Genomic DNA, 26,952 nt, shown 5'->3' with positions numbered 1-26,952 from the left:
TTTTTTATACTCAGTTCTTTGAAAGAAAGCAATTCCAGGGCTCTCTCTCTCTCTCATGCAGAAGCATTGACTTGATTTTTAGTGAGATAATTCTAGCATGAGCTCAAAAACCTACTGACACAGATGTACCTTATATATGTACCTTCAGATCTTACCACCAGCTGCCTATCTATCTTGTTTGCCCTTTCTTTTTTCTTTTTCCTTTTTTTTCAGACTGCATTGGTATTCGAAACCATTTAAGACGTCACAGATGTTTTCCACCTCTTGTTATTTCCTCTTGTTGTCTTCTGCTGGCAATCTCACAAACCATCAGTGCCAGGAAGATCCTTCCACAGAAGCCTTTAATTGGCTGGCTGACATGTCAATTTCTCTGTATTTGGGTGGCGTGGGAGAGAGAGATTGCTCATCGACCAGTCAGACGTGGACATTCTAATGATGTCAGAGCTATACATTCCTGTGCTCTGTGTGAGCAGTGACTTTACACAGCCATTTTCTCCTGGTAGCACTCAAAGGAAAGTCCATCTCTTCTCCTCATGATGCTCTCACAGGTTTCACAGTTCTGAGCCTTATTCCCAGTATAAACTGCAACCCAATTGCAAGTGTCAGGTCCTTCTCTCAATTGTTTAAAGTGAGTAATGTATCACCCTATCCTCCTGGATAGATTATATATAGCTATATAGGTACTCTCTTTAGCACCTACAACAATAAGGCCCAAACTCAGTGCTTGGGCATACCAATCAATATAAACAAATTATTTAAATAATTAAAGGTTTCTATGAAGAAGAAGAAAGTGCCCATTCACTGCTCTGGCCTTGCCTCTTTCCAATCAGGTAATTCTTCCCCAACTCTGCATCAAGTGACAAGCAGATCACTCAGTTATTCCTGGTGCAGAGATGCTGTGGACTTATACACCCCTTAGTGTAGGTTATACTGATCTGAACATGCAAACGTGGTCTGAACGTGTTGTTGCAGTTGGCTCCCTCTAGATGCAGGCCGTGGGAGTATGCCAGATTACAGAAAAGACAGCCTGGCAGTTCTTCCTAGGGCAGCCATCTTGGAGGTTCCCGTGTGCTCCCAGCGGGGAGAGCCTTAAGCCAGTGGTGTCTACTCCAGCATTAATAACCCAACAAGGTGGAAACAAGCAAAAGGGTTTTCTGGTTCTTCTGAAAAAAGAAGACTGCATAATATAAAATTGGCTGTAAGAGGACATGGAGTTGTTGCACTCCTATGAGCTTGCATATAGGCAAGGACCAAACACAAACAAATCCCAAACCGAGGATTTCTTTACTGGGGTAAGAAGAATAAGAAGAAAGAACAGGAGCACCCATTGCCTTGTGCTCTCACACTATTCAAGGTTGGGAGGCTCACAACTCCATGCCTTCCCAGTGCCAGCTATCTGAGGCATCCATCTTTTCTCTCTGCTCGATTGGCTGCTAAAAGCTGTCTCTGTTTGATCAGGATGAGCTACCCTCTTAAGAAGTCTGAGACAGGTTTAGTAAATGGGGCAGCTAGCATGGTGCACAGCTCTGACAGAACTTCACTATGATATTCTGCATCCTTCAAGTGGGTTCTGATGTGCATCACTCTTGAACAACGTGTATGGATTACCCTTTTTAAATTTAATTTTTTTCCCTTCACAATCCACCTACATATGGAATTGCCAGATTGGTCCATAGCTGGAAAAGAATTGAAAAACCGGCCTATATTGCACATGTTCCTTAGGCTCATGTTGGTCTGAGCCAATTGCTATGTTCTGAGCTGACTAGAAAAGCAAGGCGATTTTTTTCTCAGTAATAAGATTGTACAAGGTTGTTGAAGCACTTAGTTCCTTCCATTGATGAGTATCTCTGCTCTACCATTTTATAATTTCCCAAATCAATACTCAAACCCAACAGAAAACTTCTGTGAACCATAACTCATTAAGCTTTAGTACAATTTAAGACAAGGACCTTGCATGCATGAGGCCATCAGGCACTGATATTGACTCTCCAGGACATTTTTAAGGCTATTTATATCACAATAAAGTCTCTTTATTAGCTTCATCAATCAAGAAAAGGGCCATGTTTTGGCCTGAAAATGACTTTGACTTAGTCTTGGCAAAGGAGAAGAATAAGGAATCCCGGGATCCATTATCTTCAGTCTCATTTGAAACAATCTAATTGCAACCATATGTAAGAATTTATGGCTGCTAAAATAAGTGGGAGAAACATTGCGAATTGTGGTGTTACCTTTATAATCAGAATGGCCTGTAGGTGCTATGCAAGAAGTTACTGGATTGAAAGTGCCAACAAGGAGCTCAATCAAGATGGCACCCTTTTGCAGTGAAAATAACTGTAATGTGATATATTGATTGACTGAGAAAGCATTGGCTCAGCAAAATCTAGGTTCAAATCCTCATCCATTGGCAAAGCTCAGTGAGTGGGCTTAGGGCAGTAGTTTCCAACTCTCTTCCCCACAGACCACTTGAAAATTGCTGATGGTCTTGGCCAGGGGTCAGCAACCTTTTTCAGCTGTGGGCCGGTCCACCATCCCTCAGACCATATGGTGGGCCGGACTATATTTTGGAAAAGAAAAAAAAAGAACAAATTCCTATGCCCCACAAATAACCCAGAGATGCATTTTAAATAAAAGGACACCTTCTACTCATATAAAAACATGCTGATCCCCAAACCGTCCACGGGCCGGATTGAGAAGGCAATTGGGCTGGATCCAGCCCACAGGCCTTGGGTTGCTTACCTTGGCTGACCTCTTGATTATTTATCCACTTGTTGTATCAGTTGCAGTGTGCTATACCAGATGCTGTGTGATTTGTAATTCCATAGAATTCATATTATGATACAATAACATGCCCTCCAACATTTATCAGTAGAAAATTGGGGCACATGTCAGCTGGCTGGCTTGCACAGGACCATGGCACCAAATGACGCACAAGTCAGCTCACTGCCTCCCTTGCTGCAGCCCCTATCTGACAGCTGCTCACTCTCTTCCCTCCTCACTTGCTTTCTTCGCCCGCACTGCACCTCATACCGCCATGACTTTGGCAGCAGCAGAGAGGGGCTGGCAAGAGTGTCATGGGCATTTGCCGCTTCCACTCCGGCGGGGAAATTATTCCCCCCCAGACACAAGGGTTCTGCTTCACAAAGGTTCCCTTGCTAAGCACAATCACCGGCTCATTCTCCTCCCATGCTAGGATTATATAAGGACCCAAAAGGAGCACTAAGACGCAGCTTTTCAGTTTGGGAAACCACACATGCAGCAATCAATTGCCATAATTTAAAATGCTGGATCAAGAAAGACCTTCATCTTGGGGGCTCGTCTCTGCACTCTATAGCAAATACCACACACACTCACACATAACATCTGCTGTTAATAAGCTTGGTACACGATGACCTGGTGTCCTTTGTTGCTGGTACCATCTGTTTTTAGCACTGCATCCGTCAGCATCTCTGGTGTGCATGCTGTCATTTGTGGATGACTATATTTAGTTTACATACCTTGATTAACAGGTGGTATCAAGCTGGCATTGCCCACTAGTTTCTATCAAGACCAGCAGAATGTACTTATTAGTATTCCAGTCCAGCAGCATCAATTTTCTTCTCTCCTTTTCCACCCTCCTTGCAGATTTCACACCTCAGGCTTTGCTTACCTGGGAGTAAGTTAATAGGAGCAGTTGTTCAGGTAAAGAGACAGCAGGTTGGCATCACTCACAGGGGCCTCTGAGATTAAGCAATAATGCCAGAGCTTTAAAGTAGTTACAGATATTTGATAACTAATTGGTTGGGAAATCAATTTATTTTAATTACACCAGTTAAATAAAGCAGAGAGATAAAAAGACTTTGACTTCCTGTGGTGCTAAACCACTGTCAAGGGGAAAGTAAGTGTGCGAGAACCCATTATATCACTGCTTTTATGCCACCAGGGGCTTTTAAGTTGCTGAGAAGGCTTCTTATGAACGTAGCTATGCTCTTATCTCCCTGAGGTTTAGAATTAGAAATGCAAAGAGATTATTTCTGTAGCCTGTTGCAAACGTTTGCTGAGGAGTGGGAAGGTGAGACTATTACAACCTTGTGTTAGCCGAGAAGTTCTAATCATTTTTCCACCCTGCTCTAGTCTTTTTTGCTGCTTAGGCCCTAAAATGCAATGAATTTGACAGGCCATCTGTCTGTGTGTTTCAGGGCGTGGGTGGGTGTACACATACATACATACACACAAAACGTTTTTAAAAAGGTATGAAAATCAGTCTAGTTACATCTTGTAAGCTCTGTTGAAGGTTAAAACAGAAAGCTTCTTATAGAACCTGCAACACAATAAGATACTTGTTTATAGTTATTATTCTTAAGATAGCCGTGAATCAGCTTAGTATCAGGCCTCATCCATGTCCCTCTTCGAGAGATCAATTGATCCTTACAGCCTTTGCTTCCTTCTTCCCAAAGATCAGTTATAAATCAGTTCCTAACTTTCATGCTGACAGTAAAAAAGAAAAGAAAAAAAAGTCTTCCATCAAATAAACCCTGCCATTTCTTTTTTCTCTTCTACTTATTTATTTATAACTGCATCTTCCTTTGGAAAAGCTCATTGTGGGTGCAGGGATGAAGGTGAGTTTAGATCAAAGCTCCCAAGAGACCTCATTCCCGGCATTCTTTCTCTCTCGTTTCCTGCCTCAAGCCCTTTTCAAATAATTCCCTCACACAGCCCACAGTGGACAAAAGTGACACATCCGTGACATGCAGAAAACTCAAAGATGCTAGAAGAGGAGAGAAAAAGTTTACTTTAGTTCCCTGCTTAATATAAATGGCACAGAAGAAAAAAAAATATAAATGACACAGAATCTCTTATAGTACACCTTATATACAGTACTAAAAAATATTAATCTCATCTATCTATCTATCTATCTATCTATCTATCTATCTATCTATCTATCTATCATCTATCTATCAATCTATCTATCATCTCCCAAGAGAGAGAGAGAAATGAAGAAATTGAAGACACTCAAAACCAGACACCTGATGTGGCTACCTCCCTTTGCTTAAATGCAGAGGTAGCATTGCCCATCCCTTTGTGTTTAGTCCTAGAACTTTGTATACATTATTGATTCTTTCTTAGATTCTTCTTGCTTTTGACTTGTTACAATGGTCCCTCCAAACAGGTTCAAGTTTTTGCTTACCCAAACCTACACATACTTAGAAATCTTAAACTTCCCTTTCAGCTCAGCTCTGTTGCAGCTCTTTCACGCTTCCTGCCCCACTTTATTTGTTAGTTTGCTTTTCTTTCTGTGAACTATCTTCAACTTGCCTGTACCTTCCTGTAAATGAGGCACCCTAAACTGAACAGAGGCATTGTGGATGAGTTTTGTGTGCGTGCGTGCGTGCGTGCGTGCATGCGTGTGTGGTGATCATTATTGTTAAAATGAATAGAAGCAGAACAGCTGAGAGTGAATCTGCCACTTGGTGCCTTTCTTGATGAGCATCATTTGCTGATGGTATTTCAGAGCTGGCCTTAGATATGGAAATGAGACTGTGCATATGTGTCTTGCTCGGAAAGCTGTTCTTAGCTTTCAAGTAGGAGCAATATATGGGAAGCAAAGCAGGTAGGTTAAGCACATCAGAAGGTTTGTCAATGCTAGACTTTTGTTTACATTTATCTGTGCTTCAGCAACCAGAGCAGTATGCACACTAAGAACAATGGCAGGGATGGATATAAGAAGGCCTCACTTTCCATTCTGTTGTCATAGCATCACGTGCAGCACTGTTTCCAACCTGCTGCACTTCATCTTCCATCAAAAAATATATTGTCTCCCTGCCCACTGTGGTGAAATTATGTTGCCATTACATTCCTCCTCATTAATTTCAGTGCAAAGAAAACATCATGAAGGGGGGTGTTGTGTATCAATTATGTATAGTTTGAGGACTGAAAGCAAGAACAACATCAAATACCAATCATATTCACTGGACTGACTTCCATTCCAGACATGGGATTGATAACCGATAATAGGCAATTTCTATTCCTGTTTTTATTTCTGTAGGAATTCTGTAGCCTCCCTAATGACAAGTGCTTATATCTTCACTACCATGTCAGTATCTCTTCCATCTTTGCCTCCTCCAGCAGAGCTGCAAAAAAATTATAAAGTCACTGCATTTATAAAAGATATTAGTGGTGACTGGTGAGATGTATTCTGCTAGCAATACATAGAGATGGGCTTATCACCAACTTTTGTGGGATAACAAGCCTCATATAACCAACATGCTTGAGTCTAATTAAAGTATGAAGGAGTTAAAACCATAAGAGTGCCCTGCCAGGCTTAGCTCACCTTGGGAGGGGCTAGGTAATCAGCACTTTGTTCCCCTTCATTTCACCTGAGAAGCTCAGTGTGTGAGAAGGCCTGAGCTAGTTGCTGCAACTCAGACCACATGGCTGTTACAAGCCAAGCTGAAGTTCCTATACCAATAATTTAGGAACTTCCACCACTGTCACTAAGTCATGTTTTACTACCTATGCAACCTTTTCCTGAGTGCTGTATGGAAAAGCATATGAATCTGGCCTTTGAAGAATTTGTAAGTAAACCAATTTTTAACTTACCAAATGCGTGGTCTTCTATGCTGGGGGAAGAGGGAAATTTTGAATCTCACAAGGGCAAATTTTAAAGCTCTAACAACCTATATGTCCATGTTTACCTTTGCTGCATATTTTGTGGTTTTAAATCTGCTGAGGTTCTCTCACCAAAGAATATTTGCCCCAAATCTTGATCTTTGCATCCAGGACATGTGTGTACACACACACATACACTCATACACACAAGTACACACACACACACACACACACACACACACACACACACACATTTGAACCAAGACTTTTTTGATCCTGTGCCTGTGACAGCTGCATGGGAAATAACAGGGCAATGGATTCAGCTTTCTTCATCACTGCATCTCAATGCTGGATACTTCTGTACTTGTTATGTTGCTATCTGTCAGGCACCCTGAAAAGGCCCACATAACATATGGGAAAATATGCAAGGGTGTTTCTGCAATATAAGCAATATACTGTATGTGCTTATTATTACACAGAGATTAGTTAAAAGTGGGAAATGTGTTGCATATGAAGATGAAACCGCTATAATAACATTGACTGCATAAGAAGCAAACCTATTAATGTTATGGATCCGTTTTTATCATCTCTGATTATTATTTTTTATTATTATTCTGTGCCTTTCTTTGCTGATGTCTTTCTTCATTGATCATTCCTGTGTTTGTAGAATGGTATTTGGGTGTGGGAGAAGCAAGGCAGGAAGCTTTGAAGTTCTCTCTCACACACACACATTCTTGCTGCTGCTTTCTCTTTTTCACCTGTTCAGTGTCTCTGTCTTGCCCTCATTTTCCTCCCCTTAGTCTCCATTCCTTTCAGAGTTTGTCTTTACATTACTAAGCTATGACTTTAACTAATTCTTCAGTAGCTGCATTGGGTGCCTTGATATCGCTTCTCCCCACCCCTTCGTTCACTGTGATCTATTACTGTTTTGCTCCATCTGTCTGATTGTCATTTTGCATTTTAACTGGGTTTAAGGGCATCAGGTACTGTAGTTCTCTGATATAACCCAAAATGTTTCATATAGCCTAGGCAGGCTTGATAATTAGAAAGGATTAAGGAGTTCCAGTCAAACTTCCTCTCCTTCTCCCCCCCCCCCAATAAATGTCCTTCAAAACAAGCATTCAAAGAACTGAGTTGTTGTTGTTTTCATAATTGATCTATTTCAATGTTTAAAAATATTTTCCAGAATTTATCTGTTTCATAAAATACTAAATATTGTTCTATGCATGTCTAAATGTAAAGGTAAAGGACCCCTGACAGTTAAATCCAGTCACGAACGACTCTGGGGTTGCTGCACTCATCTCGCTTTACTGGCCAAGGGAGCCAACAGTTTTTCCGGGTCATGTGGCCAGCATGACTAAACCGCTTCTGGCGAAACCAGAGCAGTGCATAGAAACGCCATTTACCTTCCCACCAGAGCGGTACCTATTTATCTACTTATACTTTGATGTGCTTTGAAACTGCTAGGTTGGCAGGAGCTTGGTCCGAGCAACGGGAACTCACCCCGTCGTGGGGATTCAAACCGCCAACCTTCCGATCGGCAAGTCCTAGGCTCAGTGGTTTAGACCACAGCGCCAAAAAACCACACACCCAAAACCCTGGTTCTGGATATGAGCAAAATGGAACAAAGTTTGTTGGTTGTTAATATTTATAGTATACATTCCTACATATGAGGTACCCAAGGTGATGTAATTATTATTATGAATCTGGTTTCAAGGTTGGGGTATTGGATACAGGGGAAATCATTTTCCTCCAAATCTACTCATATGAACTGATGGCTACTCAAGAATTTTGAACACAGAATTCCTATGTTCAATTTCAATATTCTCTTTACTTGGCCACAATAGAGACTATCTCACATGTGACATTCATTTTTTGTGCAAGTGAAAGCAAAAAATAAATAAATGCAGAATGTCTATTTTTCTTCATGTACAGTTTTGTTTTGTTTTTGTTTTTTTGAGATAAATGGCTTCAAGTTACAAGAAATGAGATTCTGACTAAACATCGGGGCATACTTTCTGACAGTAACAGCTGTTCAACAGTGGAAGCAATTGCCTTGGAAGGTTTGGGGACTCTCCTTCACTGGAGGCTTTTAAGCAGAGGCTGGGATGGCCATCTGTCATGGATGCTTTAGCTGAGATCACTGCATTGCAGGGGGTTGAACTAGATGACTCCTAGGGTCCTTCCCAGCTCTGCAGTGCTACAATTCTATGATTCTATGCAAACATGTCTTTATGTTGAAAAAATATTAATGGAATTTTCAAACATAATGTGCCCATTTTATTAGGGGTGGGCATACGCCTTCAATCCCTCATGGAATCAATCCAGTAAAAATCAGATGGATAAATTTAAGTAAATACAATCCATAAATTGTATTCAGATTTTAGACATTCATAACTTAACCCAGGTGTCTTGTTTGGAGGAGCCTTGAGCTCTTAGATAATACAGTGGTACCTCGGGTTAAGAACTGAATTTGTTCTGATGGTCCGTTCTTAACCTGAAACTGTTCTTAACCTGAGACACCACTTTAGCAGATGGGGCCTCCCACTGCCGCCACATGATTTCTATTCTCACCCTGAAGCAAAGTTCTTAACCTGAGGTACTATTTCTGGGTTAGCGGAGTCTGTAATCTGAAGTGTCTCTAACCAGAAGTGTCTGTAACCCGAGGTACCACTGTATGTGATAGAAGACACTTAGTGCAGCAACATTGCTGAAGCCAAGCTGGTGCCGGTCTGGATATGAGAATCTAGAACTTTGACATGCAGTGGAGGGTAAACACAGTTGCCTCATCTGCTATGTCCTTCCCTGCCATCCCCATACCAGTACAGTCGTACCTCGGGTTACAGACGCTTCAGGTCTGGACTCGACTTCTGCTTTATTTCATGCTCCAAGTCCTCTGGCATTGGTATAATGTTTTATTTGTCTTTTGGAGCCTTGAAGTTGTATTTGTCTTTAGAATCCTTCCACACATTTTTTGCACCATGCTTGCTTCTAATGCAAGGTTAAGTATGAACACAGCCTGGCAAACAGTTTGTTGTTCTTGGTCTCAGTAGTATTTGGCTACTCTTGTGCAGCTATTTGCTTGGCTTAAGGAGCCAAAGAATTATAGAGTTCAGGAACCTCCTAGGGAAGTTTAATGTCTGTCATTGGTGGTAGTTGGTGGGTGTAACAGATCTGCCCATTGTGTATTCATGAAATTTTTTTTGGCTCTACAAGATTCAAACAAACACCTATACATCAGTGCAGAAATCTAACAATCCACTTTATTCCTCTGCTATGTACTAATGCAATTCTAGAAATGAGGTTTTCTTTGCAGAGAGAAATAACAATGGCAGGCTAGGATTTTGATGGCAGCCTCATGAGCCATATTGGAATGGGATGTTCTGTTTTCAAGAGGGTGTGTTTCTATCCAAGAAGCACTTGGACAACCACTTTCTTCCGTGCCTCCTGTAGAGGAAATTTTCTCAGCCCTCCCTCCCATAGGTTAGAGGCTTCCACTGGGGCTAGCTGCATCTGCTTGGTTAATAGGGCCAGAAATAAATTTTACTGTCATCCTTCTCTTAGGGAGAACTACACAAGAATAGAACTCTGATTCACCCAGAGGAACTGAATGTTGAAAGATTCAAGACTAGCAAAATAAAGTAGTTAAATTAAGTTAAATTAAGGAATTCTGATAGTTAAATTAAGGAATTCTCTCCCATAAGATGTATGGGACTTTGATGCCTTTAAAAGAGAATTAGACAACTTGATGGAGGGCACAGCTATCAATGGCTACTAGCTATGATGACAGTGTTCTACCTTTGCTGTTGAAGGCAGCAAGCCTCTGACTGCTGGTGGCTGAGGGACCACAACCAGGGAAGAATTTTGTCTTGGGTGTGGTGAGAGAGGGAAGCTGCTTGCAGCACCCATTCCGGCCACTGGATGATACCTAGGTCAGCTTTTGTCAACCTGGTGTCCCTCCAGATGTCTTCGACTACAACTCTTATCAGCCCTGGCCAGCACTTTGTTGCTCAATTATATATTTTTTTTACATACTTTTTAACCACCTTGTGTGTATAGCAATATAGAAAGGTGGCACATAAATCAAAAGTGAAACGAAATGGACAAATAGTGTGCCCAGGTCCTGCTGGATGGCTTCCGATTTGCCACTGTGAAAGCAGGATGCTGGACTAAAGAGGTCCTTGGCCTGATCCAGTAGTACTCTTCTTATGTTCTGATGAAAAGAAACCATCTTTGTTTTCTTTGCTGTGATGTCGTTCCTCCCCTGCCCCTTTCTGTATTGTCTCTAACAACAGCATTTGCTTTCCAGGATAACACTTTACAAACCTTTAGAGAATTTGCCTGGCTTGTTTACTCTGGCTGCCAGGAGTCGGCATTGCTTTGCATTGAGCAAGCAGCATTTGATCCCGTTTTATTTCCCTTCCTGCCATTTTGCTGCTGGCTCTGGAGGTGGCAGGGGGCTAGGATGGGTGGCAAGGGAAGTTGTTAGCTGAATCCTGCAAATTCATGTGAAATGGCAAGATTACAGCTGGCTTGTCAGCACTTGTGGTGGTGTGATCCTTAAGGGAAGGCAGGCTTTGTTTGGAGGCTTTAGCAGGTTGCGGTGCTTTCAGAAAGAGGCAACTTAACATTTGCAGGAGAAAAATGCACTGCACTCTTTCCAAACTATTTTTTAAATCCTTTCCTCCTTTGTGCTTTCTTTATGCTAAGATTTCAGGTGTGTCTCCCTGTGTGTGCTTAAATCACTAAGGTATACCCTCCATCTGTATCTATTTATGAAATGCAGGGTCATAGCTCAGTTGGTTTTAGAGTAGTGCTGATAACACCAAGGTTGCAGGTTCGATCCCCGTATGGGGCAGCTGAATATTCCTGCATTGCAGGTGGTTGGACTAGATGGTCCTCAAAGTCCCTTCCAACTAAAATTCATTCTATGATTCTTGAAATTTTACCTAAATCATGAACATATTTGACAATTGTACCTCCTAAACTGGTGTAGTACTGTCTGTCTTAACTGAGATGGCCTTTACGACTTTGCTATCGTATACTGAATCTGAGTCATACTTAGCACCAAAAGGCTTTTGGCACTAATGTGACTGTCATCAATACATGTGGACTGTTCCATTAAAGAACTGAAATATATTTTGGGTCTGAGTGTCTGTAGACATTAAGTCACCCATAAAACACATTTTGTTCAAAAAAAAGTAGATATATTGATACAGATTTATGTAAAAGCATTCATACAAAGGCTGGATATCTTCTCCAATAACCTTAAATTATGCTGCCAATTACAGCTGTGTAAAATGTATACTAGGAAATGTTCAGATGTAATTATTGTTATGTTCATTGATCCTTAATAAACATTTATAGTTGCTTAAAATCAGATGGGTGCTATGCAGTGGCTGCCTGGACATCAACTAACTTGCCAGTTAATATTCTGTTAGTATTGAATTAACACTTATTACCCTCTGTTTGAGCAACTTGATGCAAATCTTTATTAAGGTGTGATCACAGGGCAAAGTGTTACACAAAATAATGTATATACTTAGAATTTTCACATCTGGTTGTTGATTTCATCCACCCCCCGTTTAAAGAAAAAAACTATCTTATTGCACAAGCTGCCAAGGAATTAATAAAAACTTTGGAGAAACTCAGTGATGTCCTCCTCTACCACAACTGTATGCACAAGGGGAGGGGCTGAATAAGCTCTGTGCATGGACTGAGACTGGTTTTCCATGCAGATTCTCTGGATGGTTGTTTTTTTTTTTTTTACTGAGGACAGATGGTCATGTTTCTACCTTTGGTCAGTAGCATGGAGAGTTAGTGTGTTATACTGGATATAAACTTGGGTTGAACATACTGCAGCTTACTGGGTGAACTTGGGCAAGTCGCTATCTCTTGCCAGATTGTTGTGCAGGTGTCTCTTCCTGTGATATTTTCACACCTTTTCATGATTAGAGTTCAGATTTGCATCCAGCAATGCTGAAGAGAGCAAATAGAGACTTGTTTGCCAGTGGGGACAACCAGAAAAGGAGGCTGTGAATGTTTTAGCAAAGCAGTGATCTGTGTTCTCAGTATATGGATCAGACCTACATTCGGTTTGAAGAACTCTGTAAATGTCTGACTTTTCCCCCAAGAAACCATTTGAAACCCTACTGCCAAATAGTTTTCTTATCTTTAGGTTCCAATCTTCATTCTTCTGCTCTCAAAATACACTTGTGTGAATAGAGCTGACAAAAGGTGAGAGAACAACAGCCCTGGAGACTGTAGGCTTTTATTTAGTTACAGAACAAGAAATACAGAGCAAGTGAAATGTCTCTTCGTATTCTGTTCATCGTTTAAAATATTGAGAGCAAGTTTTCAAACTAGCCTATGAAACTTAAATCAAGGCACAGAGCAAAATAATCACAATTAATAAAAATAGATATTATATGCCTGGCATTTATGTATATTTGGTTGAATGAGCTGCCTTTTAAAAGACAGAAAACAGAATAGCAGCTATCATAGGAAGGTAGGAGGCTGCCCATTGGTTGAGCTTTCTGGCCACAGCTCTCTGGGTTTTCAGATAGCAAATATTAGCCCTATCTGGAGATACAAGGGATTGCACCTGGGACCTCCTACATGCAGAACAGATGCTCTACCATTGAACTATGACCCTTGATCAGAAAAAGGGTTAAGGACTCAGCTTAGACTCCCCAGAGACAAAGTAGCAAAGGAAAAATATGCATCAAGTGAGATATAGAGGCAAACTGAAGGGTTTCCCTCCAAGCCAGTAGAAGTATCCATTGACCTAGGAAACATCAGGAACAAGTTGCATTGAGTCTTGTTTACCATAAAAAGGGCAGGGTGTAAATGTTGAGAAAAACGCATTCATGCATGTCCTGCAGCTCCTGGTGGCAACATATACTCCTCTGCATGCCTATGAGAACATTCAGAACTTTTAAGTCTGAGATTTGCAGCAGCAGCCATATTTATTCATTTATTATATTTATATCCAGTGCTTTTTTCTTTTAAAAAATGTTTAGGGGTACTCTCATTTCCCTACTCATATTGAAATGCTGCCCCTCAATGAGGCCAAACTTAGATTCACAAAATGTTTAGGGGTATGTGTACCCCTGCATACCCCTAGAAAAAAGCACTGTTTATATCCCAGGGAGTTTAAGGTGGTATACATCTTATTCCACTTCCTGATTTGTTTGTTTTCTAAATCAATAACCCTGTGAGATAGGTCATATTGAGAAGCAATGACTGTCCCATTGTCTCCAAGTGAATGCCAGCACTCCTTATCTTGGAGAACCATCAAATCTAGATGCTGCTAGTGACAACTTAATTCAGGCCTGATCCAAATCACACCTAAATTATTATTATTTTCTAGTTGGGCCCAGTCTGAACCAGGTGCATAAAAGTTCACACACCATTGTACTAGGCCACTGCTCTATATAATATGTAGAACTGTTATTCACATGCTTTCTTCAAACTGCATGGAGAGTTTCCACACCAACACGACACGATCCTCAGCCTCACCTGGCTTCTAATATTGATTGCAAACCTTGTCACTTCTGCAAAGAGCATGTGTTCTGTACATTGCAGTCAGGACTAAATGAAGGTTCAAAATATTTTACCATTGAACTTCAAATTGCATTTATGTGTTTTGAGTACTCAGCATGCTCCTCCTTCAAAGCAATGTGTTAGGTAGTTTGAAGTGCTTCTGTAAAGCAAAACACACCATTGTTTCCCATCCGCTTCTCATTTTCCCTCACCTGTGAAAGCAAAGGGCAATGTTAATCTTGCCTTGAAATAATTGATATTAGGTAGTGCATTCAGAGCAAATTTGATGGAGCTCCATAGCAGCAGTTATTCCAGATTAATTGCTCTGGAGGAAAAGGGCTGTGAGATTCTATGTATAGCCTCCTGGGTCAACTTCATCCTCTAGATGCAGCTGGGCCTGACTTTTTGAGAGCTTTGTTATTCTTTTACATAAAAGAACTGAATGACTAATGTAGCCTGCAAGGGCTGTCAGCCCCCCCCCTCCTGCTAGCAGATACCCCACTGTTATCGACAGCTGCAACTAGGGGCATGCCAGGTGGCAAACCGTACTGTGCTTCTGTCTGCCCTACATCTCCACCCTCCTTCCTCTCACCTCTGTATCACCTGGTTTTTCTAAGGACATTTAGGCAAGCACAATGGAAGGTTGCTAAAAACAGATCAGAATTTTTGTACCGTTTAGGCAGCAAGTACACCGTATGGAGATCTGCTGTTGGCTAGGGGGCAGGCAGCATCACGTTTCCAGGAAAGATTAAAATGTCTAGTATAGCAATGGGCAAGAAAGGGGGTAGATAGCACACAACTCTAATGCCAAAAGGAGCTAGCGGGAGCCAGAACTGGAGAATAAATGCATAATGTAACAGCTGCATTCCTATAACAAACAGAAAGTACAGTTCATAGCCCTGACCTCTCGCTCCTTAAGCTGGCAGGGGGCTGCGGATATTTTGAGTTTGCTCTGCATCCAGCATCTAGGTACATATGGGGGGGGGGGATTAAAAAGACTTTCACTTTATGTTCTCACTATTGGCAATGTCAGAGAGAAGCTTGTAGCCTGGAGATAAACAGTGCAGAAAACTTAAGAAGAGTTCTTGAACTCTCTTTAAAAAGCAAGGAGGGAAAGAATAAGGAGGGAAATAGTTATTCACACATTTTGGGGACTGTCCTCGCCATTGCACAAACTAGGTAGTTTTAAAAAGGGTAGTATACTGTAAACTTTTGAACCATACAGAAGTTCCTCTGTAGAGAAAGCAGAAGATGACATGTCATGAATTCAGATTGCTTGAACCAGGGATGAGAAACCTGTAGCCCTCCAGATGTTGTTGGACATAGTATATGGACAGCAAGTGGAAATGAAAGTTTTTTTAAAAAAGTGGGTTCATATCACATCACTTGTGTGGATGCCTCTCACTGATAAGTTGTTTCCAGTCAGGTTTCATATCCTAGAAAAGGAAATTTTACAGACCTGGACAGATGTGTAGCCCAATACAAGCATGGTTAAAAATAATAATGAAAAGAACTTGGCTAATTAAAATATACTACAGTATAGTAACAGTTGTTACTATACCTTTACCTTTTATAGTAACAGTTGTAGTGGATTTTTGTGTGGATGTGTTTGTGCCTCAGGGAGTGTTTGGATGGATGAAAAGTATTACAGGCTCTATATGCAGAAGACTTCTTTGATACCAGTATCTGTCTTTTTCATCCCATACAGGTGTTTTATAGAAGACAAAAGCTCCAAGGTGGCCTGGTTAAATCGTTCCGGCATCATTTTTGCTGGACAGGACAAGTGGTCTCTGGACCCCCGAGTAGAGCTCCAACAACTTTCTCTTCTGGAATACAGCCTCCGGATTCAGAAAGTGGATGTCTATGATGAGGGATCATACACATGCTCAGTGCAAACACTGCATCATCCCAAGACTTCACAGGTTTATTTGATCGTTCAAGGTAAGAAATCATGGCGGGCAGTCAGTGGCAGACCTACATTTGGGGGGCCCTGGAGCTTGAAATGATATGGGGGCCCCTTTGTAACCCACAATGAGGTCTGGGTAACCGCTGTTATCTTCTTCAATGGGGGTTTTCTATGACAGATCACCACATTTTACAAAAACAGCAACTCAGATTTTGATTAAAATTGCTGTACCAGATTATTTCACATGCCAAAATCACTGCTGTGAATTAAAAATTCATTTGAACCATAGTTTTTGAGTTAATGAGGGGGGTGAAAATTAGGGGAGATTGGGGAAATATTATATACATGCTTGATACACTTTTTAAAGCAGTTTTTAAAAGCATTGTGGACTAAAGTCGCTTCCAGGGCCTCTCCAGGATGAGGGGCCCTGAATCTTAAGATTCATTCATTTCATAATAGATCCACTCCTGCTGGTGGTGAGACAGAACTTTTTGAGGGGAGAACTCTAGCTACTAACTGTAATACCCAAGATTGCTTTGGTGCTCATGACTGGATCTAGACACATCAAAGAAGCGATTCAGTTAAGTGCGTTGTAAACTCATACAGGGAAATCCGGAAGGGAAAGATGGGTCTCCACAGCGCCATCTGGTGTCACAGTGCTATATCGCATATACCATATTGGCCTGAATATAAGCCTCACCTTTCTCCCCAGTTCTGACCATGAAAAGTTAAAGTGTGGCTTAAATTTGCGACCTTACAAAAATTGGCTTTTACGATATCGCTGCTGAAACAGACATAGAGTAAAATGGCATGGGTGTGAGTGCCTGCAGAATTTTAAGGGAGCGACTTATATTCGAGTATTGTCTTTCCGCCTCCCCCTGAATTTTAAAGATGCAGCTTATATTCGGGTGTGGCTTATATTTGGGCCAATACAGTACAATGCATATGAAACAGTTTTTCTTTACCAAACTAGCTAAACCTGTTCAGGGAAGTTTTTAATGTGATATTTTAGTGTATTTTTTGTTTCTATGGAAGCCGCCCATAGTGGCTGGGGAAACCCAGCCAGATGGGCGGGTACAAATAATAAATTATCATTATTATTATCCCATGTTTATCTGAATGTCTTCTGAGAATTAATGGTAGTAGATGCTTACTGCTATTATACTTTACTTGTGATCTTATTGGTAATATTTGACTGAAGCCAGGCAGTTTGAATTAGTCATACAACCATTCATTTATTTTGATTTTAGATTGCCAAGTGTAAAGTATATACCAGTCTCAGTGTTAGAAAATGAGATATGAAAGCCAGGAGCTAAATGGCACCTTAAACCTAGGTTATGGTCACAACAATGGAATGTCTAGGCACTCTTTTTATAAGAAGAATACAAAGCTGAAAATGAATGAATTGCAGCTAAAATATTATGTTCATTTTTCACATGGTCTAGTCCTTCCCCTTAATATTCTTAAGAGGGTCTCTTCTCCAGTCTTCAGTGAGTAGCTGGAAGTGGGGAGGCAGAAAAAGTTCCTCCTTCCCTTCCAATCTGCAGTTTTAACCTGAAATCTTAGGCATAGCACCACATAGCACCACACCCAGAACTCAGAAACTGCTTTCACTAATGAAATTCCCTGTGCAAAATGTGCCTAGAACAATAGAGCTTTCGAACACTGATCAGTCTTTAGTCATTCTTAATATCTGATTAAACAAGGTTTCCAAGGGCACCACAGTACCTGCAGTCTTCAGCCCTTGCCCTGCCCAATTTTTTAAATGAAGTCTATTGAGGGACAGGGCACATTTAGCAGGTCATAGAATTGTAGAGTTGGAAGGGACCATGAGGGTTATCTAGTCGAGCTACATGCAATGCAGGGATATTTTGTCCATTGTTAAGGTTAAGAGTCACGTGTTCTACCCATGGGGATGTTTCCAGATTCAAACTGCTGGCTTCTCCAGCCAAAAGGATTAGGAGGTAGGCAATTTTAATTCATTAATTCACATCATAAATGGAGATAGGCTTATGACTTGATAAATGCTATCAACTGAACGATTTTGTTTCTGTTTGCACTTCCGGGAAAACTTGACTGCTAATTCACAGTGTGCCTTCCACAAAACCAAGCAAACATATGATAGTTGCAGCTAACATGGCTGATAACCACCGTGGCTGGCCACTGTGAGATCCAGTTGCTGTACTAGATGAGGTACTGGCCTGATCCAGTTGGTTCTTCTGATGTTATTATGGGATAACATAAGAATTAGGCCTTAGTCAAACTGGTGTTTTGTGCTCAAAGCTTCCCTCATTCTTCTTTACCTAGCGCACCCAGTTCTCTGCTTTTGCCAGATTTATTCACAACTTTATTAAAAGGAAACAATAATTGGCAGCACAAGATATGCTGGGACTGAAGTGCCATAAAAGGGAGAAGAATTTGAAATGAGAGAGTGAAAACGAGCGCTTTTCAGCAGGCTTTCAGTCACACCTCAGCTGCTGAAGCTCTGGCCTACAGAAGCTTTTCACAATCAAAGTTCCCTTTGAACACATGTGAATAATGCCTTTTGTGAAGGTTGCTCTACTAATTGCAGAGATAAAATTACCATCAGCGGAAAATACGATTTTTTTTCCCTTCCCTGCATGAAGCGTTAGCCAGCCATCTCCATTTGGAGACCTTATGCCCTTGGCTCTCTGCAAATCCAACAGGATGCTTAAAGATTACAAATTTTTATATGCTCTTTCTCATGAGTCTGTTTAAAAGTATATTTTGTCAACCTACAAGAGGCCACACAAGATACATATATGCATATATGACATACATAGGAACATTTCATTGAGAGACAGGTCAGGACATAAATTTAGTAATGAAAAATAAAAATAAAATCTTGACTTTTTTCTTCAGTAGGTACTGGCATTAACAAAGTCATGTAAAAACTAGGCAAAGCACATACAAGGTTGTCTTAGTCCCTATATTGATTATGAAAACACATTTTTAAAGCCACCAAAATCACAGCTGTTATTGCTGGCTTGGCTATGATCACTTGCATCACACTTTTGCTTCTCTATGTGATTATATATCTATACCTGGGGATGATCAGTACTGTTCTATGGAGGTAGAAACACACACACACACACACACACACACACACACACTCACTCACTGCTATGAATTTTAAAGAACCAGGATGAGATTCTTGTTGGAACATTAAATGTAACCAATTGGTGCAATAACAGTAAGACAAAAATATTAGACTTTTATATTGGATATGTCCCATTCTAATTGTTGATATAAAGTGCATTCTGCTGGAACCGTTATATTACATTTGTGCCAAGAATGTACTTCTCATGCGCTTGCTGCCTACATGCGCCACAGTGAGTACCTTCTCAGGTTAACTCCTTTTGAGGTAGACGTGCTGATGTTGCAGGGCTCTCCCACCTCCCACTTCCAATGTTTAACTTCCAATGTCTATGAATGAAATAGGAGAAAAAGGAAGCAGCTGCTTAGCCACCTATGTATACAGATAAATATCATCCCACCAGTTTCCAGCCCCTCTGCTTCTTCTTCTTCTTCTTAAGAAGAAATAATAATAATAATAATAATAATAATAATAATAATAATAATAATAAATAATAGGAACAGGAATTGAGGAGAATAGATAACATGGTTGCACACTAATTTGAAAACCTATGTGTACACACACCTATGTGTACAGACCACATGGATAACAGATGCCACTTTAGATGGTGTGAAGGTATGTGCAATTGTAAATGGCTACGTATAAAAGCACACTGAAAAAAATAGCCTCTGCACATTTCAAAGGCTATGTCTACACAGCCTTTGTCTTTGTTAATCTGGCTTTCTTTTTTTGGCCTGCTTGTTTCTCTGCATATCTGCTGGTTCCCAATCAATACTTCAGCTTTTGTCCATTGCCCATCTTTGATCAGTTTTGGCTCTGCCTTGGCCACCTATAGCCCATCCATGGCATTTGAATTCTTTTGAAAGTACAGAACTCTACAGTTGTTCTCAGAACATTATTTTCTTACTGAGCTGCATTGTATTTTTCTCAATGTTTAACTAAAAGTTAATTTCATGTAATTGAAACTCATTGCTTCTCCCTTCCCCTCCTCTTCTGTAGATTTTGTGAGCAATCATTCTGTAATTGATTGTTACATTGATCTTTAAATCTCTTGTACTCACATTGATCTCTTCTAATGCTTCTATCTAGAAGGAATGTATATTTTACTTAACATCTCTTATGTCTATCTAGCTCTAAAGTGATGTATTCCTAACAAGCAGTATCATTCTACTAAAAAAATTGCTTGTACAATCCGGATGCCCAAAGCAATTTTCATTATTGTTGATGCTACATTGTTACTCTGAATCCTGTTATTTCTACAGGCAAAACCTCTTACAATGTTTTCCCTCTATATTTACCTCGAAATCATGACGGAATCAGAGTGTACCTTTTTCATTAACAATAGCCAACACTCAATAATTTAACATGCCTTACTTAATATATGGCACCAATGGAGAAATGATCAGATCTGAAATCTGCAAATGAAATGGCCGACTGACTGATTTTTTTTTTTCTTCTGGCTTCACATTATATTCACCCCCAGTTCTTCATCTAAATGTGCCACTCATCCATTAGCCTCTGGTGAAGTTGTGCTGTTTAGTCTTAACTGTACCAAGATGACCTTTGACTTGCCATTGGGTTTTTCATACCTTTCAATGCTGTCACATGCCAGAGTGGCTTCTGTTGCTGCTTGGAACATCGCATTAACTTAACTGAGGACATTCTTTCTTTGTGTATGAATCTAACTAGGCAAATAGGACCAACAACAAAATGTTGCAGCATATTATCACTTCCTAATAAGTCTTAAAAAGCAGAGACATCACCTTGCCAACAAAGGTCTGTATAGTTAAAGCTATGGTTTTCCCAGTAGTGATGTATGGAAGTGAGAGCTGGACCATAAAGAAGGCTGATCACTGAAGAATTGGTGCTTTTGAATTATGGTGCTGGAGGAGACTCTTGAGAGTCCCATGGACTGCAAGACGATCAAACGCATCCATTCTTAAGGAAATCAGCCCTGAGTGCTCACTGGAAGGACAAATCATGAAGCTGAGGCTTCAGTACTTTGGCCACCTCATGAGAAGAGAAGACTCCCTGGAAAAGATCCTGATGTTGGGAAAGATGGAGGGCACAAGGAGAAGGGGATGACAGAGGACAAGATGGTTGGATAGTGTTCTTGAAGCTACCAGCATGTGTTTGACCAAACTGTGGGAGGCAGTGGAAGACAGGAGTGCCTGGCGTGGTCTGGTTCATGGGGTCACGAAGAGTCGGACATGACTAAACAGCTAAACAGCAACAATAAGTCTGCTCCAGTGCAGGGTTCCCCACAGCCATGCTCTTCTCGTGTTTTTCTTCTCCCACTGATATTCAACATTCCTTGGCTACTACACATGCTTGGTTTTATATCCTCAAGTTATAAAAAAACTGGCTCCAGGATTACCTTCAGACTGTGTTTCTGCTTCTTCAGAAGGAGTGCAACCCCATCCAGAACAGACATTGGCCAATCCTGAACATGGGAACCGCTCACCCACAGAGCTTCCATCCTGCCAGGATTTATATTCAGTTTATAACCCCTCATCCAGGCACTGTTCTATAACATGGCTGGTGAGAGTTTGCACTTCTGCAAACCTCAGGCTACCCCTGAGCATGCTGATCCTTACTTTATGTTTTTCAGTGCCTCTCTTTTGGCTCACTTCTGTTTGTACTTGCCATCTGAGTTTGCTGTTTTAAGGTGTTATGGCTTCCAGTATTCATATAGTGAGGGACGCAGGTGGCGCTGTGGGTTAAAGCCTCAGCGCCTAGGACTTGCCGATTGAAAGGTCGGCGGTTCGAATCCCTGCGGCGGGGTGCGCTCCCGCTGCTCGGTCCCAGCGCCTGCCAACCTAGCAGTTCGAAAGCACCTCCGGGTGCAAGTAGATAAATAGGGACCGCTTACCAGCGGGAAGGTAAACGGCGTTTCCGTGTGCAGCTCTGGCTCGCCAGAGCAGCGATGTCACGCTGGCCACGTGACCCGGAAGTGTCTCCGGACAGCGCTGGCCCCTGGCCTCTTGAGTGAGATGGGCGCACAACCCCAGAGTCTGTCAAGACTGGCCCGTACGGGCAGGGGTACCTTTACCTTTACCTTTATTCATATAGTGAGTTCACAGCTCAAGAATCCTTCTGCATCTGTTGCTTAATAACTTTCATTTGCATCCAACTGCTGTTTACTTGGCTGCCCTGATTCACTTTTTTATCAACTTCATTACGAAGTGGTGGCATGAGAGATGCAGGTGGCTTGGGCAAACTGCCCACAGCTAGCAGAGATGCAGTGACCACTGGGTGCCTGCAATTTCGTCCATGCCAATGGCCATGGGCATTTTTCTGCCCATGACAGCTTACCATCAGCACTGGACAGCTGCTTCTATATATACTTGAGTTCTGATATTCCTTCAAAGGGTGCTTTATGGTTTAAAGCTTGTGGACTATATGGATGTTGTGAAAGTGAGGCTAAGACAGACTGCAAATGAAGTCCCACTCAGTTCAATGAACTAGAACAAACAGAAAATATGTGTGCCAGAGACTAAAAGGATGTGTAGGTGACAAGTTGAAATGAGCAATACCACTTTACTACTGATATTCCTGATACTTCATATTTTATACATTTCCCTTCATAGAAGGCTCTTCTTGAAGGAAGCCTGGAAGTGTGGCAATACCAGATATTTATGTTGTGCTAGATGTACAAGAATAAAGCAAGAATAAAAATATAATTAATAATAACATACTGAGAAGCTGCAGATTTCACCTAAGCATCATGAAGTACAAATATTTGTGTGATTGTGACACTTAATGATATAAATGTAGGTTTTATATATTCCGCCCTAATCTCTGTCCAATACAAGACATGGGTGTCCAAAAACATTTAATTGTATTTCCTCTTCCTAAAATATTATTCACTTTACATCATATCTTGGTGGGGAGTTTTTCTTTAGCTTTCTGCTGCTCACTTGAATTATATATTTTAATTTATTTCTTCTATTAAATACCAATCTGTTGAAAGATACCACCTTTCTCTCACCCTTGAGCCACATGATGACAATTCCACACACTAGTGTGCAAGAATGAAAATGTTCAATCATTATGTGTTTTGTTCTTAGTTGGAAAATGACTGTTTTCTGTTCAGTTGGTCACAAGAGGCATAACAGGTCAGCCCAGAAAACAGAAACTTGAGGAGGAAAGAGTGACCTAGTTGCTATGGGAAATAGAGACTTTACTGCCCTTCCGACTGGCCGAGAGGTTGGGAGTTAGAACAGTAACTATTCAATAGTGGATATAAGTTAAACTGGCAAAAGGCAGGAGTGAATAGTTGGAAAATTCATGAGAGAAAAGGCTTGAATTCAAAAGAAACCAGGATGGAGAGTATTGCAAAAGAACGAGACTCCAGCAACAAAAGAAGCAAAGCTAAAAGCATAAAGGCTGAAAGCTGCATTGACAATGGACTAGGATGAACTGAAATTGATTTATTCTTAGGGCTTAAGAATTCTTAAGTATCTTGCCTTCCTTTTCCAAATTGTTCTTATAGTTGACTACTAAATTTGTTTTGTAAACAATAGCCCCCACCTCCCAGAAACATAATCATTTCATTCATTTCGTGCTTTTCAAGTTTGTTGTGGGTTAAACTTTGGTCCGATGCCTTGATTTTCACCCTATCGCTAACTAATTGCCTTACCATGCTACCAAGGACAGTTAGTTGGCAGAGTCAGTAAGTAAATTATATAGATTATAGGGCTGCTTTAAGGGATTTCCACCTGGCAGTCGTGATGATCACAGGAATTGAATTAGCTCATGGCTCACCTCCTGTCCTTCTTAAGGTGCAGGCTGTGGCCCACACAACAGTTCACATTTCCAATTTCTTTCCTTCCATAAGAAGTCAAAGCTTATAGGTGTCTGTTTGCCTGTCCCTAGATATAATAGTTGGATATGTCTTTGCAGACCTCTTTGGTAAATGCTTTCCAATCCTGCCTTATTTGGCTGAAGTAGGTGATACAATGAATCCCTTCAAATTTAATGTGATGCCATTAAAATTGTATTTGAAATACCTTGGGGGCAAAGTAGTACTTTCAAATCCAGTGCTAGGCATCCCTCACCCCTAATATTTTCAGCTTCATTCTATAGTTGGATGACTCAGTTTTCAGAAGACTGATAAGCAGAAAACACCAGCGATTAGACAGATGGTATTTTTTTCCTGTGCTCTACAGTACATTGTATGACTTCCAGACTTCCTTCTCCCATAATTTCTCTGCAGCATTGAAACTTATTCCATACAACAATAATAGCTAACGTTTCTTCCCTGCTTACTTCAACATCAGGTAGGGCTAGTTCTTGCAGGTCTTGGGTTTACTTTGAGTTGCTTCGCATGCTGCAGTAGAGTCTCCCTTCTACCCTATACTTTGCAAGGAGGAGACTCTTGAGAGTCCCATGGACTGCAAGAAGACCAAACCTATCCATTCTTAAGGAAATCAGCCCTGAGTGCTCACTGGAAGGACAGATCGTGAAGCTGAGGCTCCAGTACTTTGGCCACCTCATGAGAAGAGATGACTCCCTGGAAAAGACCCTGATGTTGGGAAAGATTGAGGGCACAAGGAGAAGTGGACGACAGAGGACGAGATGGCTGGACAGTGTTCTTGTAGCTACTAAAATGAGTTTGACCAAACTGCGGGAGGCGGGAAGACAGAAGTGCCTGGCGTGCTCTGGTCCATGGGGTCACGAAGAGTCGGACATGACTAAACAACAACAACAAATGTGTCTTTCCCTCCCTAAATGCTCTGGTAGCTATGAATAGCTATTCCTGGAATATGCTAACAGAGTTGAATGTGAGTGCATGTTATAACATGGGAGTCACTTAGAAATGCAACTATCTTGGAAACGGATGGAATTTCAAAACTTCCTTTCTGTCTCAGCCTGAAGGGGAAGTGTGGGGTGTTATGTGAGGGAAGAAACTTAAGAGGTGGACAAATTTCATCAGACAGAGAACTGAAATGATGCACATGTACACAGCTAATAACTCCACAGTAAGGATGGATGGATCTGTCAACATCACTTCCTCTTATTTTCTAAAAAATGAATAAATTCAGCCTTAAATTCAGTTCTCCACATTTCCACATCAGTTTGCAATTTTGTTAAAATTCATTAGCATTTTAGTGTGAAAATTTCCTTTAACTATTGGAAAATTAAATCTCCATCAATCTTGTAAGTCCAAGTTTTGTACCATACATACATACATATATATATACCGGTATATACGCATTAGATTTAAAGCTCATTACTTCTCCCCCCAAAAAATCCTGGGAACTCTAGTTTGTTAAGGGTGCTTGAAAATGGAGCTATGTGAGTTCCCAGGATTTTCTGGGGGAAGCCATGGACTTTAAATGTATGGTGTGTATGCAACCATAGTCTCTTTGCCACAATGCTATACCAGCTTTTTATCAACTCCCAAATGCCCAATTTGTGGCCTTTATTGTCAAACACATTGTAATAGACACTGTAAGCTTCCCTAAGAGTTTCAGGGAGTGAAGGGTGGGATATTAAATTTAACAAAATAAACAGGTATGAAGTCAAATCTAAGTAATTGTCCTGTTAATGGCTAGTTTGTGGCCAGTTTATAACAGATGAGTAAACAATACAACTGTTCATGTCCCAATGTGATTTCAGCTTTGAAGCATCTGAGAATCACACCTTCTTACTTCACCTACATTTAATAGTCTTCTCACTTGAACAGGTGTACATCTGTTTTTCACTTCTGTAAGTGAGGAAAAAGTCATATTCTAGTGACCTAAGGCTTACTTGTCACTCTCACATTTAAAGCCCACCAATTATAAGAAACTCCAGTATAGCATTGCTATAATCCTTTACTCCTTTCTCAAGCACATGTCCAAAAGTACTGTTATAAACTGTTGCCAACAAAGGTCTGTCATTTAGTAGTTTCCTTCCACATTAATGTAAGAAGCATAGTTCTTAATTTCTGTTTGTTCACAGAGTCATTTCAGAATGGAAGTACTGCAATCCCTCATTTTACCGGGGGTGGGGTCAGTTCTAAGGATTCTGTACATACACAAAAATCACAAGATCTTGCAGGAACTTGAATTGTCCTGTGAGATATCACAAGAGCATCCCAGAGCCACCCCAACACACTTCTAACTGGTTCTTACATATATGTTCTGTGTTTTAAAAGGGCATCAAGTACAAATGAACTATCAGATATCAAACATACAGGCAGAGCTTTCATATTACCATATATCATCTGAAACACAATCCTTTCCGGTTGAGTCATTTCATATATTCATTGGCCAGTTCAGTTCAGCTGCTCAGTAGCACCCGCTCAATCACCTGTGGGAATAAAGAACCTACAATGTTGCCCTGAAACCCTTTCCCTTGAAACTCTACCTTTCAATAACTTTTCAAGCACAGCTTGTGTAGCAAAAGTTAGTCTAAGCCATAGCCATCTTCTCTGTTGCCCACACATCTAAAGTTTAATGAGTGCTGTGTGTCCGTAAGCTATAAACAAGGCAGATAAAACATTATGTCACAATTCCTCTCCTATCAACACTGAGTGCTTGAGTCCAGCGATCTCCTGGCAGCTATGGACACAAAAGCTGTGTTTGACTCTATGGGACGCTGTTTCATATATATATGAATTATATGCAGGGGTGGGCAGTTAAATTTCATGAAGGTCTGCAAAGTAACAGCAGACACTAAGAGCAAAGCAAACAGTTATGCTGGCAGAGGGAGCTGGGCTATGTGGCCCAACCAACCAAGGGGAGAGGGTGGAACTTTTCATCAATTAATCTGGGGTGGCCTAAATGTATTACAGTGAAATCCAAGCACA

The 26,952-nt window shown here is 40.9% G+C and overlaps 1 protein-coding gene across 3 annotated transcripts in view; it reads left to right on the top strand.

The window, feature by feature from the left end:
* LSAMP (limbic system associated membrane protein) overlaps positions 1–26,952 on the top strand; it is a 1,399,704-nt gene that overhangs the window by 1,171,453 nt on the left and 201,299 nt on the right. For all 3 annotated transcript variants that reach the window (XM_083737172.1, XM_083737171.1, XM_083737170.1), the window contains one exon: positions 15,839–16,071. In XM_083737172.1, the coding sequence (XP_083593298.1) occupies positions 15,839–16,071 (233 nt within the window). The remainder of the gene's footprint in view (positions 1–15,838; positions 16,072–26,952) is intronic.

Source organism: Podarcis gaigeae, assembly GCF_964106915.1.
Source record: "Podarcis gaigeae genome assembly, chromosome: 4".
In the NCBI taxonomy this organism is placed as follows: Eukaryota; Metazoa; Chordata; class Lepidosauria; order Squamata; family Lacertidae; genus Podarcis; species Podarcis gaigeae.
This window is presented reverse-complemented; position numbering and strand designations above follow the sequence as displayed.